Below are 16,014 nucleotides of genomic sequence, written 5' to 3'. Positions count from 1 at the left end.
GTGGGCTCTATCCCTTTGAGAAAAAGGACCCTTGCTCTGAACACCGCTTTGCTGTCCCAGAAACTCTCACCAGTCCTGAGGAAGACACACTGTGATATGTACACATTAACATATACATCAAGGGTCAAAACATTGACAATATTCTGAATAATCCATATCCTTGGTCAAATCATCCTAAAATATTTAAACTAATATTCCTAGAGGGTGTATGTTGAACCAATGTGTTCAAGAAAAGGACGGACATTTTTATTTATTTTCTTTAAATGTTATATTGTATTGTAAAAAAACAAGCTGTTGCACGTTATGCTACTTTTTTCTCTAAGTCATGTTTTATGTGTCTTCTATCTTTATCAGCCTCATATGAATGCATTTGCATCTATCAGTCAAAAAAAGTTTGAATTGAATACACAAAACTGAGTACTATTAGTGTGATGTGTTGTTTTACATTAATCGTTCATTCATATCAAAACAGGCGTGGTAAATTTTGGTCTAACACAGACCTCACACGTCTTATGTTTTATGTATTTATTACTGAATGACTTAGTTCAAAGATTGGTCTTGGAAACATATATATATATTATTTAAATCACTATCAGATTTTACAACACAATTGGGTCGCCTGAAGAAACACATTGTAACATATACTCATTGACAACAGCATCAAGATTCACTAACATACAGTTGCTACACACCTTTACTTGAAAGTCTTCTGTGATTCAGGCATCCACCATCTCAAACACTGCTGGCACATCATTCAGACATGGATGTCCAGTACTTACCTGAAGCTCAGCCCATCAAAGATAGGATTCCCATTACTTGCCAAGAACCACAAATTAGATATAGTTCAAACCTGGCTCAATGACAGGACCATTGATGGCTTTCAACCACAATTCTCAGGAAATGCATTGCCAAAAAAACAAAGACAGCCTGGTACCAGCTTGCTCTTCTAAAGAAAGTCAAACACTTTCCTTCAGAAAGCAACTTCATAACTTCTGTTCTCTCACATCTGATGGCCCTTCTACATTGCTTCCCAGGCTCCCCCCAGCATCCCTTACGGGCATTCTATATGCTGCAGCATATCTCATCTAGGGCCTCAGAAAATATGATAACATCAACCCCATCCTAATGGAACTCCACTGGCTCTTTTTGCTGGCCTGCACCATCTTCAAAACCAGATGCATCATTTATAAAACCTTCATTACCAGAATTACTGCTTCTTTTGCAGACAACCTTGCCATCTCTGATGGTTCTCGGCACAACCACAACCAGGACATCATCAGACTGTAGACTAAGAAGCATGAAACAGAAAAGACAAACCAAGTCTTTTCCACCAATACACAGAGAATCTGAAACAACATCCCTATATCCACCAGGACCACCCCAGTGCTGCCCCCAATTTAGGAAAGAGTCAAGGACTCACTCCTTTAGAAAACAATACATCACAATGTACTAACTGTCCACAATCAAGCTTCCTATCCTATTACCCATGGAATTTCTAACTTGCCTTTGCCCATGTACTGCACTCCACTGCCTTTTGGCTAGGTTTGGACTATAGAAATTCCTTTTACAAATATACATACATATAAACTGGGGAAGGAAATGTTTTGGTGATATTTGGGGGATCAGTAGGTAAAAACAGATGATACCGGGTGTTGAAGAGGGTCTTTTGAAATTCATAATCTCCTTACGCACTGGCACATGATTCCAGGTACAAAAATGTGAGTGATGAAGCATTATTTTTTTAAAAATTGCACAAACAATGTCTTGCAGCAGAGTTGCGCTTTATCATATTTCAGTTTCTTTTTTGCAGTGTTTTATATAGCGCGAACTAGAACCGAACCGAATCAGTTATCAGAGCGCTTTACATAGCACCAGTTACGTTACATGAGGACACACTTTCATTTCAGGCACGAGGAGATTAAGTGATTTGCCCAGAATCACAGGTCTTTTTTTTTGGCATCGTTACCGAGACTCGAACCCAGATCCCCTGGTCCGAGGTCGAGCGCCTTAGCCGTTAGGCCAAGCCCTCTCCCCTGATCTCCTAACTGAGTTGTTGAGAAGTCGAGGAAATCCTTTCAAGTGAGTAAAGAGAATATATGAGCTTAACTATATAGGGATGATGCAGTTCTTTGTGTCAGATGTACCAACCTTTACTATGGTCACAAAATATTTGAATCAGAGTTTGTGACAGCAGAAACTGTATTCCTATGTATATTCCTATGTTAGGAATCAGTAACACTTTTTGATTTCTGAAATGGGATTGCGACTTCAGTAGTTGGAAGAGGGCGTCTTTTGGGCTTCCCTTGTAAATTCCTAATTAGTACCCATTTTATTAATAGCTGGAAATATAATCATGGAAAAGTGACTGACTCCATATCCCAAGGATATTCGTAGTGCTTTCTAGAGTTTCTTCTCAAACCTTCATTCTGAAACTGCTGTTTCGGAAGACAATGCATTTCAACAGTACTGGGGACAAATTTCACGTAAATCTCTTAATGATGAGGATTGTGAGCCACTGGAAGGTCCTTGTTCTTGGGATGAAATCTCCCTTGCAATATCTAGTGTACCACAAGGCAAAGCGGTGGCCTGGATAATATTCCTTCTGCATTTTATCGGGTATTTTCCACCACATTAAAGGTCTATATAATAGACCTATTTAATGAAATTTATCTTTGAGCTATCCCACCAAAGTTGTGGTCTACGGCTAGCATTGTTGTCTTTCTAAAAAGAACAAACCTGTGCAGGAACTTGGCTCATATTGTCCTATCATTTGATTAATGGGGGCACTAAAATTTACTTTAAAATTCTGGCTTTGTGCCTCACTACGGTGAGAGGTAAAATCGTGTGCCCTAGACAGCACATGTTTAATCTTGGGAGAGACACGGCGGACCATACTCGCTGGTTGACTTCCCTCTTAGATGACTCTGCTATAGCCGGAAACCCTATTGCTTTAAATCTATAAGATGCCATAAAAGCTTTTGATTGGTTCTCCTGACAGTACCTATAGGAGTTTATGCACAGAGTGGGTATTGGGCTCAGATGTATCAAGGCAATTGGTGCATTATATCTAGACCCAGTGGCTAGGGTTATCGTAATGGGTAGTCATTCTGGTCCAGTATTGATTCAAAGGGGGACAAGGCAGGGACATCCTTGCTCTCCTTTACTTTTTGCCATTGATATTTGATTCATATATACTGGGACTAGACACCAATCCTGTAATACCGCCAATTCATATCAATGGCTGGGATACAAAGATCTTGGCATATCGGATGATGTGGCACTGGTCACATTGATTCCCGGGGTATTTTAAAGGGTTGAAATGGAATCTAATACGTTTAGGAGATTTTCGGGATATTGGCTGGACAATGAGAAGATGCAAGTGGTGATTAATAGCAATACTTCATTGACTGATGCCCGAGTTGAAAATAGCACGGTATATGTAGGGGTCAATGTTTCCGTAGAGGTTGATAAGATTGTTATAATTATTATATATATATATATAACAATTATATATATAAACATATATATACATATATAACTTTTATAATAATCTCAACCTTTTAATTGGGAAAGCCAGAAAGGACTTTCGTAGGGGAAATAATTTACATCTTTCTTTGGTGAGTAGGGGTAATATTTTGAAAATGTTGTTTCTCCCCAAAAATTGTATATTGTTTTGGGCCATTACTATAGAGATGGAGAATGTATGGTTTAGAAACTTTAGGATATCATGATAAGATCTTTATGGGCCTATGCGGAGACCAGAAGAGCTTTAAAATATCTCTCACAGAAGAGGGGTGGATGGTCTGTACCAAATCTCAAGTTGTATTATTGGGCAACGGTACTTTAACAAAACCTAATTGTGATTCAAGATAAAAACAATGCTCCTCAGACAGAAATAAATGTCCCTTCCCCTTTTGAAATCTTATTGGGGAAAGCGACATGGGGCAGTTTGTGGATACAGATCGAATTTGGGTATTTCAAGAAAGTTCGATTCAAACCTCTGCTATGTATTTTTAAGGTCTGGTCTGCGGTGTGTAAGAATTTGGGTATTGGCTGATTGAATTTCTATTCACCCGTTTATAATAACCCTTTACTACCAGAGATATTTCAAGATCTGTGCATTTCTCGTTGGAAAGAGCTCAGGATTATTAGGCTGGGGGACTTTTATTCCTATACTGTTGTTGTCTCTTTTGATTAACTCTAAAAAGAATATAATGTAGGTCACAAGGAATTTTTTAACGTTTCTTCAAATCTGAGATTTCCTGAGCAGGAAGAGTGGTGAGCCAGCTGGGTTTTCTAGTGTGGCCCTGGTGGACCGGTAATTAAAGGGAAAGCATGTGTACAATAGGATAAATATTTGTTTATTTAAATTCATGATTGAAGGATAATCTTGATTAAATACTTAGTAGGTAGGTCAGATAACGAACTACTCCAATTCTAAATTTTATGAACTGGGCAATTAGTGCATGGGTCGGATCATAAAACTCAGTACTTGTCGCAAAAACTGCAACCAGATTTTGTGACCAATATAATGATACATCTTGCCCTTTATCAATAGGCCATTGGATGTCATGTTTGGGAGGGGATTTTTTTCATATGGGGGGGATTTTGCTCCACTCGTGATCTGGTGCAGTATGGTCCCACAAGATGGCAGTTTTAACTCATGTAAGTGGGTAAGGCTACCTGCATCCTTTGTGAGTGAGTTTTATTTGGACATATCATGTGAGTTCCTAATTTGTTTCCTTAATGCGAATGTTTGGGGTACTATGGCCACTCATATGTTAAAGGATTCTGGTTGACTAGCTGCTTTCTTTAATTTTTGGATAAACTTCCTTGCTTCTAAGTTGCATCTAAAAACTAAAATATTTGCATGTTTTCAGTAGAACTGCATATCAGTGCAAACCTTTCTTATTTTTTTCCCCTGAAGGTATCAACAGACGTCAAGCAGAAAATTGCAGCCACGTTCGTCACTTTGAAAACACCTTTGTAGTTGAAACTGTTATCTGTGGAAATTCTTGAGAGTACCATTGGTGATAAAGTGTCATAATGCTTGCTTACTTCTCTCTTCTTTCCCTAGTGGGAATAAGTACTTTTTACCTTGCCTGCTTGATCCGCTGTACCTTCTCGATTGAGATGTTTGCACTTTGCCTAGCACACTTCAGGCTCCCATTCTAGGCTAATTCTGGATCCTATCTTTAAACAGGGCAGTAGCAAAACAATATGATGGATCTAGATTCTAGTTAGATTGCATAATACGATATTGTGATACATACACATAGCAATTTAGCATGCTGTGTACAATGATGTACTTAAATATGGTCTTTCTTGCAAATATCAGATTTGTTTTATGTTCATAACATGGATGACCTGTCCCTTTTTCAAAAGAAGATTTCATCCTTAGAGTTGTGATTAATTAAATAGGTCTATATGTATAAATAATTGTGTTGTAAACATCTAGATACATTCCACGTGCTTTCCAATTGAATATTTTGTTATGTCTTGTCCAATAAATATGTTTTTAGGATTCCTCAATGTGAGAAATCTGCGACAGGGAAGATGACACCAGCGCAATTTAAACAACAATGCTTTTTTACCTAACTAAGCAAATATCACAATCCAGATCCCATTTTAAATAGGCGTGGACAAGCTGAAATTAGCAATTCTTGTCATAGGCGTAGTTCACAACATTTACATAGTTTGCCATCTTCACGTATGAGAGAGGTTTACTGCAAAAATATTCTTAAGATAATTGCCCCACTCAAAGGGGAACATTTTAGTTGGATTCCTACAATCCTGAAATTTCTGCTATTTGTGTATTCTAGAGTTGAAAAACTGCCCGAACTACGCAAAGACTGCAAATTTGTAAAGTAAACTTCACACAGTTTGAGGAAACCTTCACAAGCTTCACACTCATTTGGGGGCACAGTTACCATCATTTCATGTAGCTCGGCACAGCAAGGGAACGAGCTGCACTGCGTTGCATGTAAAGGAGGGAGCAGAAATTCTCCATATTTACAAAGATATGAAGCACTACTGCTCTCCCCTTGTCCTGTTGCTTTGGGTGCTGCCTAGTGGCCATACAGGCACACTTGTACCATACTGCCAGAGTGCCTGTGTTATGGTCAGGATGGTTTTATGCAGGAAGGGATTCCTTCCTCCTACAAAACAATCCTTAGATGCATAGTCCTCTTTCTACATGTGCTACATTTATTTCTCCTTGTTTTTCCTCTTTCCATGTATACTGTAGACTGTAGCAAACATTGATGAGGAAGTAACAAGGAGAAATTAAGATATTTTTCTTTATTATTCCTCTGTCTGGTAGGTGCATTATTTTGGAGAAAACCGAGGTTTACAAGTCTTTGTAAATCTGCGTTTGCATCAAAAAACATGGCTGGATGCATGGGAATGCCCATGCTCCTCCTATGCAATGCCTGCTCGATACAAAGTAATGCAAGGTAGCGCTATGCATGTGTTACTTTGTACTTAAAAACCATGCAAAGCCATAAAAAGTGGCTTTCCGTGGCTTAGTAATTGCCGAAAAAGGATAGTACGTCTGGGGCTGTGCCACAAAGATGTGACGCAATACCATAGCAAATCTGGGCCCTAGAGCTGCGTCCTCTGGTGCCCGTAAAGTTTTACTGTTATATAGATCAAATTAGTGATTAAAAGGCCTTCACTAGGAGTTGCATGCAATTATCTCAGGTCGGGAGTGCTTCAATTCACCAGCTGAAATGTCCTTGCACAATATTAGGGTCAAACAAGGGAATCAGGTGTGGTATTCCTGATTTCACCTGTAATTCACCATTTCTCAGGGGACTTTCAGGGTCCACCTCATTATCTCATGGCATTTTCAATTAATTACATTCGCTAGATCCACATTGAGGACGTTTTCCAGCCAGTTGTAATGGGCCCCAAAGTGTCTTTGTGAAACCGTACGTGAATGGAATTTCAAGATACTATATCATAGAAGCACATTCTCATTCATGGTATAAATATGATAACCATGTTTTACAGATATGGAAATAGACAAAGTGTATTCTCATTTAAAAGCAAGTGAGCAACTTGATTAAAATAATTTGTGTTTGAGAAAATTTTTGTCTGGAATGTATTTTCAAAACTTTGTAACGTCATTCCCTATATTACACCCCAAATGATTTTCCAGCTATTACAACGTAGTATCAGGTGGTTTTAAATAAATAGCTTGCTATGAAAGTGACAACATAAAGAGATCAGTCTTAGCATATATATATATATATATATATATATATCACCATCCAAAGAGATCCAATAGCCATGTGGGCGCGCTCTGCAGTGTGTGCTCTGCCCAGGGGTCGGATCCTGACCCAGGTAATTTTTGAAACAAAGGAGGTGGCACAATCAGGAATCGATTTAAAGCCTTATTTATTACAAGACTTCACCCCACCAACGCGTTTCGGCTTCACTCGGCCTTGCTCACGGTGAACCGTGAGCAAGGCCGAGTGAGGCCGAAACGCGTTGGTGGGGTGAAGTCTTGTAATAAATAAGGCTTTAAATCGATTCCTGATTGTGCCGCCTCCTTTGTTTAAAAAAAAAAATAAAAAATAAAAAATATATATATATATATATATATATATATATATATATATATATATATATATATATATATATATATATATATATATATATATATATAATGCGGTATCTTTTGGCTAAACCAAATGCAGCCTAAGCCATAGATCAAATACCAGATTAAGTGCCCCTGTTTCGACAATTTTTCTTGGACCAGGCATTGCTCTTATATCGACCAATGGGAATTGATGTTGCCTCGTATTTCATTTAGTATTGTTAACAGACAATGTAACTTCTGAATCTGTATTTTTCTAATATAAATTTGTGATGGGCTAAATTGAATTTACAAGTTTAGAATTAGTTTTACTTCTACATTTGTTACTAAACACATATGGGAAGATTTATCAATTTTTCACGCAGTGCAGCAAGCTACCTTGTTGAGCAGTGTGAAAGAGAAAGGGCAGGAAAGTGCGGCACTTACCATTATAATGCACATTCCTGTCCTTTCCTAGCGCTGGCACACCTTTGGCTGCCTAGCACAAATGCAGGTACCCTTCCATCATAGTGCAAGGGTGCCTACGTCGTAGACAGGATTGTATCTTGTGCAGCAAGGGACACCTTCCTCCACAAAAACAATCCTGAAGAAGCATTTTCCTCTTTCTATGTACACCTCAGGATACATCTGGGGCGGTGCCACAAAAAAGTGACACAACTGTGATACAAAATCAAAATCAGACAGGTGTAACAATGAAAAATATATGTAAAGAGGAAGAAAATGAGGAGAAATAAAGATATTTCACCTTACTATTCCTCACCTGGGGAGGCGTAGCATTTTGATGCATTCCTAGATTTACAACTAATGGTAAATCAGGTAATGAGCCAAAACACATAGGTGGATGCATGGGAACAGCTGTGGTCCACCTATGGAATGCCTCTCTGCTGCAGAGTAAGGCAAGGCAAATATTTGCACTCCCTTGCGGTACTCTTGATTTATCAAGCTACGCAGACCATGCAAGGTGGCCTTGCAACACTTGGTAAACCTTACATAGGTTTTGCATCGCCCTTGCACCTACTTGCGTGGCTCAAGGGCGCCACAAAACTTTGATAAATCTGGCCCTGATTATATTGAATAAGACTCTGTTTGCAAATGTAGCATTTCATGCCGGATTAGCTTGATTTTAATTTTGGACACACACATTTTATATTCATAAATCTTTTTTCATTATCCCTTTAAAGGAGTATCACAACTTTAAATGATCTGCTTTGTTCTCTCTTCTCCTTTTTGTGATTGTATATGTCAGTACATCCTTGACATCACCATCCTTGTAGTTTTTTATTGCTCTAGCTTCTCCGTTGTATTTATCTGGTGTTGTGAAGTAACCATACTATCATGTGACCTAACGAGAATTAAGAACTCACAAGGAGCCCCATGACTTTGTACATGTGTAGTAAGTGGCATCATATGCAATATGTCAAACCAAAAGAGAGTAAGAGCCTGATTTAGAGATGGGTGGTAATAGAAATTCCACCCATTTTTCTGAGAAGTTCTGAAATGGAAATATAATCTAGTGGTGGAATATTCACAACTATGCTATTCCTATTTTGGAGCAAATTCCAACAGCGTGTTCTCTTCTGGATGTAGTTTTTCATGCAAAAATTGGAAGATTTTATGTTGTAAACCAATCTTGAATTAGTCCATAACTGTTGACTACAATGCTGTGATAAAATGGATATTTAGCACTGTGGTCTACAAAATGCATATATCCTGTGGTCAAAGTTAATTTGTATTTTGTTTTCTACAGGGAATTAAACATTCTATATTTTACTTGACAAGGATGTTTATTGTTGCCCAAAAGACTGCACCCATCAATACATATGTAAACTGAATGTATCACGTAACATGACATATTAAACAATATTAAAATGTATTGGTGAATAGCTGTTTTGTTGTAATTTTACAATCATTCAAATATCAAAAAATGTTTTGCGTTAAAATGTATTAAAACATTTACTTAACTGATTGCAATTAAAATTGTAATTCTCTACAAATGAATATGACTTCCAATGTATGTATTTTAAACATAAAATAACATTTTGCAATAAGGGCTGTTGAAAAATACAAGTTAAAAGTAAAACATGCCATAAGTTTAAGTATAATATGAATCATACAATGTGAAGGACCAATATCAGCAAAAATTGACAGATACATGTTTTCTTTAATTCTGCAGAGCTGAATATCTCAAAACAGTGTTCAGTATAATCCTTCATATATTATTTTATTCTCAGTTGCAAGGTCTATAATTGATTCTCCTAATGGTGGCATTTTCCTACAAGTGGTAGTGCTATTACCACATGAGTGCTTTAGGAGTTTCCACACGTTTGGTATCTTAGTTATAGAATTATACATTTTAAGAGTGAAAGATTCCATTGTGTTGACAGAGCTCGGGGCGGCTTGTCATTTAACCTTTCTAAATCCCCCTCAGAACTGCAAATATTTACTGCAAATTAAATTAGACTTTTATTTTTCCTTTGGTTCTTAATGGTGTCCAGGAAGGCAGCTCAATTTAATACCACCCAGAACAGATTATAGTAGGTAAGGTTTAGCATGAATTAATTTAGGAAGTCTGTTATAGATTTTCTTTTACCATTTTTATTTTCCTTCTAAAGCTCATTCCAGCAGGGTCGGCAATTACAAATGATATTTCTGATTAAATTCATTATCTGTTCCTTCCAATTAAAGTATGTGTCTACATCCCTAATTCTTTGCTGTAACCCACACAGTGGTTTATTTTACACTATTTATCCATGTGCATAGAAGATGGCACATATTAATTTATCCTACCATTTAGGAAGACCAGGATTTCCTTAATTACTATGTCCACATAGCATGAGAAGTATACATACATGCAATCTTGCCCAGACAATTATTTGTTAATTTCAGACTTTATATACATTTTTCACTAAACATTTTGAGTCAGATTAACAAAGAGCCTCAACACTTGTGGTGGAGGACTTGTACTCAATTATCAACAGCAATGCAATGGTCCCCCAATGATTGCTGGACCCCTGCCAAGATTCCAGGGCCTCTGCCATCTATGCGGATGTACTTTGTAAATTGGGCCCTCTGTATGTATATTGAAAAGGTGGCCAATATCATCCAATCGAATCCTTTAACAGAAATAATACACTAATTGGATAGCTCACTTATATGAAGGCTTGCTTATTTACTATATCATGGTAGTGTTCCTATCCTAACTATGTTGAGGAACATTTATTCCTTAAAGGCAATTTCAAAGTGAATTTATTCCCAAATTTGGAAAACAGATTTGGACATATTGTAATCTAGATGATGGTTATAGTCAACTGTCTGGTGTCCTAAAATCCCACCTGATATCATTGAAACAGTTCCTGCATGCCACAGCCCAGATCCTTTAAGGTCTAAGGAAATTTGAACGAATAACTCTTACTCTCTGAGAACTCTGCTGCCTGTTTTTGCCTTCCCCATCACCTTCAGGTTTTGCTGCATCAGCTATAACACAGTCAACAAGAGCACTTTAACATTCCTTATGACCAAAATTAAATACCAAAATTAAATACCCAAAGGCTGAACAAGACAACCAGTAGCATCGCCAAACTAGAATTCAGGAGGTGTTAGGAGGAAAAAAACAAGTACCAAACCTTTGCTTCAAAGGAATTATAATCTCTCCTACTAAATTATCCCAATACATATTTAAATATTGTGGTACTGAGTTACACTTCCATTCAGGAAGTTGTCATAGTTGTTCCTGTCTTAAATTGGAATATTTAGGTTTCTAACATTCCTTGAGACAAAGACTTCCTAAATCCTATGCTAAATCAACCTGGTAATATGGTGTAGCGGCTCAATAAGTCCTCAAACAGTTATGTTCTACATTATCTGTCAGGTTCTACAATTCCTCCTCAAACAGTTATGTTCTACATTATCTGTCAGGTTCTACAATTCCTCAATAATTTTTATTTGATGTGGGTTCACTGGAGCGGCACTGTCCTACTCCAGTGTGAAAGGTTGCCTATGACGACCCCAGCTGTTCAACTTGCCAAGGGAAGAAAAACACATCTCAGGAGAGAAGCAACCACATTTCGGTTGGTAAGAGGGAATTGTAACAAGTGGTCAGACTCAAAGAAGGTTGGGTTTATAAATAGTGGGGGGATCCCTCCTTTTGGATATAGTGCCCTCACACACCCTTGCGAAAGTCATGCTTCATCATTGGGCGTTGCTCCTTGTGGGGGCGTCGCTGCAGTCCTCCACTGGCCCCGCAAGAGGGCTCTTTAGTGGAGATCTTTTAAGGAGACGCCGCATTTGTACATGTAGGTGTGCAGGCCTAGGGAGGTGAGTGAGTGGGTGAATTAAAATTACCAAACGGTACCTAGAACCTGAGTTTATTCGGGGGTCCGAATGGTAAATTAAAAAAGGTATAAATCCTGGATCTTCTCTTAATTATTTAATTTTAATCCCTGATAATTCACAATACCCAATATCTGTGCAAAACATTTGGAGTCCACAGACCACTACATAGCGGAAAACGAGGGAACGGTGGATTCAGACTGTGGGAGGCATACAAACCAGTCATTAGGTGTGAGTGTATGACTTTAGTAGCTGGCCAAAAGAAGGAACAACAATCTCACCTTGAAACGCTGGAGCAAGAGATCCTGAATCTTGAGGCCTTCTTGATCTCAGAAACTGACGTTTCGCCGCAACATCGCCTGACTTTGAATCAAAGGGAATATAGGGAAGTGTCAGACAAGGCAGCTAAAAGTCAACATCATGCAACACAGCCCCGTTTCTTTGAAGTGGGATATAGAGTGGGTAAGCTGTTAGCATGGCTAGACAGACGCAAAGCAGAATTCAAAATTCAATTTAATTCAAAATAGACATCCTCCTCTCATCTCTGTACTATTAGTTAGGATTAAAAATGCCCTCGCCTTCTCTTTATTAGCTCGTTAAGAAGCGTATGCGCCGTGAGACCAAGAGAGGGAAATGAGTGGAAGATTGCTTTCTAAACCAGTATGGGCAGCATGTGAATTTATTTAAGCTTTTCAAATGTATGCAGTTCCCAGGCTGTCTTTAATTGTATCAACTGCAATAATATTTCAAGTGATCTTGGACTTTTTTGTGGTCATTTAGGTGGATTACATTTTTGTATTTTCTGAAACACTAAAATGACATAAAAGGCACATAAAAGAAGTTCTTCTATGACAACATTTACACTCCATCTATGCCAAGGATTAAGCATATATATATTATGCTTGACAGTTTTCCTTTTCAGGTTTTATGATTTCAGGCACTCTGGGCTGATCATAGGAATTTAAATGTTTTGAAAGCAATGAGATGTACTCAAATTGGAATGATCTCTGGTACCTTTACAGATCATAGCTTTTAGTGATTTGACAGTAACATTTAAATTAGGTACCTAATACCAGGACGACATATCCTTTGTTTCATGTTTCCAAGGTAAAGCTGCAAAAGGATTCTGAAGGTTATGTCTTCACTGGTTGTGACAGTTCTGGGTCATCCTAAGTTTGGTTTGCTGTCAAATTCATTCTAGACACCAGATTCAGAAGGGGTTTGTTACAAAGCCTTATAGCCTGGAAGGAATATGATGGTCTTGGGTACTGGTCTTCATTGTAATTGTTCTTTGTCGAACAAGTGGTACAGTACATTTTCCACCCAAACCTGTCCCTTAAGTTGGGGGGAGTTTTGCTGGAGGCCTACTATCAGGAATGATCTGGATCGATCCTTGAGAAGAAATGGACAAAGACCAAACTTGACCTACTGGGGTTAATGATGAAGTAAAGAAAAGCAGCACAATAGGCTCAAGGACTAGAGATTGTACAATGAAACACAGTGGTGGTGGGGCAAAGAGGGATTAGGCAGGATATCTGCCTCAGTTCAATCAGAAGAAGGTTTATATGGATTATAAATGTATCTGGAGAAAAATAATAAGTGGAGCTTTCAAAATGTCTTGCAACTGCTCTCTGGTATGATTTCTCAAGCCTCAGTTCACCCATGCATGCCCACACGGTGTCTGGGCTTTTCTTCCTTTTCCCGATCTTTTCTTTCTGCAGATACTATGGTGCTTGTTTTTACCAGTGAAACCTTTGTTGAGCTAGTTTCTTGTTTGCTAATTGACTCTGCCTGTACTACTTTTTCTCCTGCCTTGACATCTCCAACTCCACGTGCTCATCTTCTCGTGTCCTCCATGTCTTCCAAACTGTGCAAGGGTTTCAGGTACTCCTTCGGAACTTGATCATAATTCTCTACAGAGAACCTCTAAATCTTATGCTGCAGTACTCTCTGGTTTGGCATAGAAACAATGGCCCAACCCGAAATCGATTATTGGCTCAATGAATCAGTACTCACAGTTGATCATTTTTGTGACTGAATAGGTGTTTCAAGTTAATCACCACTTGTAGATTTTATCAAACAACTTAGAAATGCATCCACCTTGAAGAATTAATTTATTCAAAAAATGAATTTATTCAAAAATGAGGAGTTTTAATGAATTACTCCAACACAGCGAGAAAATTTCATATATACATTAATAAAAATTTTTGAACAACGAACGGTAACAAAGAGAGCAGCGTGCTTCTATAAAGGTGCCGGAAAAATAGAGAGAAATAGTGATTTTGATAGAAAGGGTGTAAGCCTCAACAGAATAGTGACATAGGGTTGTTTATAAAATTGAAAAAAACACAGTGCTGTACATAGGACAGCAGAGATATGTACAAAGGCCACTAATTGCTTATTTCTCTTTTAACATTTATACATTCTTTTACTGGCATGTATAATGTTTGAAAACGGTAGTGGTCCTATTTTAGGGGAGTTTCGCGTCGACGTTTCGACCCGTCTGGTGGTACTAGGGTAGCTGGGGACCTCGACCTGCGAGTCTTCCTCAGGACGTATGTGGCACAAAAGAACTCCGTACCGTGGTTAATAAAGCTGTGGGCCTACAATGAATTACAAAAGGCAATATTTAGGTGGGTGCATAAGATAGATGTTAACGAAGAGGTGACCTCGACCTCAAGTTACTTCCTTACCCAAAATTTCTTTGTTGGGATGATCAAAAAACCTCCTACACCTGGATGGTTATGGACGACTGAAGGGTCACAGTCTCGCTCCTTCAGTACCTAGGGAGGGGTATTATGTGTCAATCCTTCATATAATTAGGTATCCATTAAATTAATACCTCAAGTATCATTAACAAGGGCTTACCAATTAGTAGTCGTGGGCCTTCCACCAAGGTTATTCAGTTGTAGATGTCAACAGTAACATATACGAATTAATCCGTTACTGTAAGGGAACATATGAATGCAAGTATTTAGAAGGGGGTTCAATCAGTGTATTCGTCTGTTTTAATTGAGAATAGCGGGGTGGTTCATACCTTTTGGTGTCCGTGTGCTGGCATCTTAGTGAGTCTAGGTGGAATTCAATGAAAGCGCCAGAGTTCCTGCAGAAAACATGCAGAAGACGAATGCGACCTTGTGTTATATTGTTTTAAGAGGGTACAGCGTATTAGTAAATAAATGGTGGTTTTTAACCCATTATTTACCTTACGGGATGGCGGCTTCCACTTAAGGGTCGTTTACAAAAGACGATCTCAACCGGCAATAAATGACGCTGTATGGGGACATGAAAAAGAAAGGTCATGTCAGAACCGGGTGCGGTGATCTCGCAACCTAACGGTCATTAATTAAGTTTGGGAATAGGTCTACGGGGGAAAGAAAGTCTTACCGGGAGTGTGGCTTTCCTGGCGGCGACTGCTCAAGTCAGGGGGCCTCGTAGCGCGGTGACGTCATACGGACGTTTTAAGGCATTTGCAAAGACGTCGACATAGAGAGCAGACTCAGTGAAACTCTCAGTTGGATTTTAGAGGGGAAAAGTTGCTTGGCACAGAGAAAGGACTCGGTGTGGTCATGGCAACGGTGTTTACCGTAGAGTGGCCAGACATGGGTAAAAATAAATTCAATAATTTGAACGATATCGGGGCCATGGTAGTTTTATTTACTATTGTTGGTTACATTTTAAAGGGTATGGTTTGAGAATAAATAGACATCGAGCAAGGGCTTCTCGGTGGACAGTTGTAAGAATTTATACAATGCACCAAGAAAGCTCAGGGTGATGCACAGTGCGAGGGTAATGTAGTATCCTAAACAATAGTCAGTTGGGGTGCATCATCTGTTGTTTAGAACTGCTACCTGTTTGCTGATTTCTTCGTATTCGTTAAGCCCCCGCTTTATAGTGTCGAATAGATGGATAAAACGGCACTCACGAAGGCTCAATACATGACTGAAGTCTCCTCCTCTAGGATTAGGTGTTACCTTTTCCAGGACACACCATTTAAGACTATCTGGTGTATGTTCAAATTTTGTAAAATGTTCCACAAGTGGTGCCCCCTGGGTCTTACATTTGATACGACTTACATGTTG

General features: G+C 38.6%; 1 protein-coding gene across 1 annotated transcript in view; it reads left to right on the top strand.

Moving 5' to 3' along the window:
• ITM2C (integral membrane protein 2C) overlaps positions 1–7,091 on the top strand; it is a 302,913-nt gene extending 295,822 nt beyond the window's left edge. Inside the window, exon 6 of the mRNA XM_078668127.1 lies at positions 4,928–7,091. Within this exon, the coding sequence (XP_078524253.1) occupies positions 4,928–5,019 (92 nt within the window). The 3' untranslated portion in view covers positions 5,020–7,091. The remainder of the gene's footprint in view (positions 1–4,927) is intronic.
• The last annotated feature ends 8,923 nt before the right edge of the window (positions 7,092–16,014 follow it).

The sequence above is a fragment of the Lissotriton helveticus genome, chromosome 11 (genome assembly GCF_964261635.1).
Source record: "Lissotriton helveticus chromosome 11, aLisHel1.1, whole genome shotgun sequence".
In the NCBI taxonomy this organism is placed as follows: Eukaryota; Metazoa; Chordata; class Amphibia; order Caudata; family Salamandridae; genus Lissotriton; species Lissotriton helveticus.
Note: the sequence above shows the minus strand (reverse complement) of the source record. Positions and strands in the feature narration are given on the sequence as shown.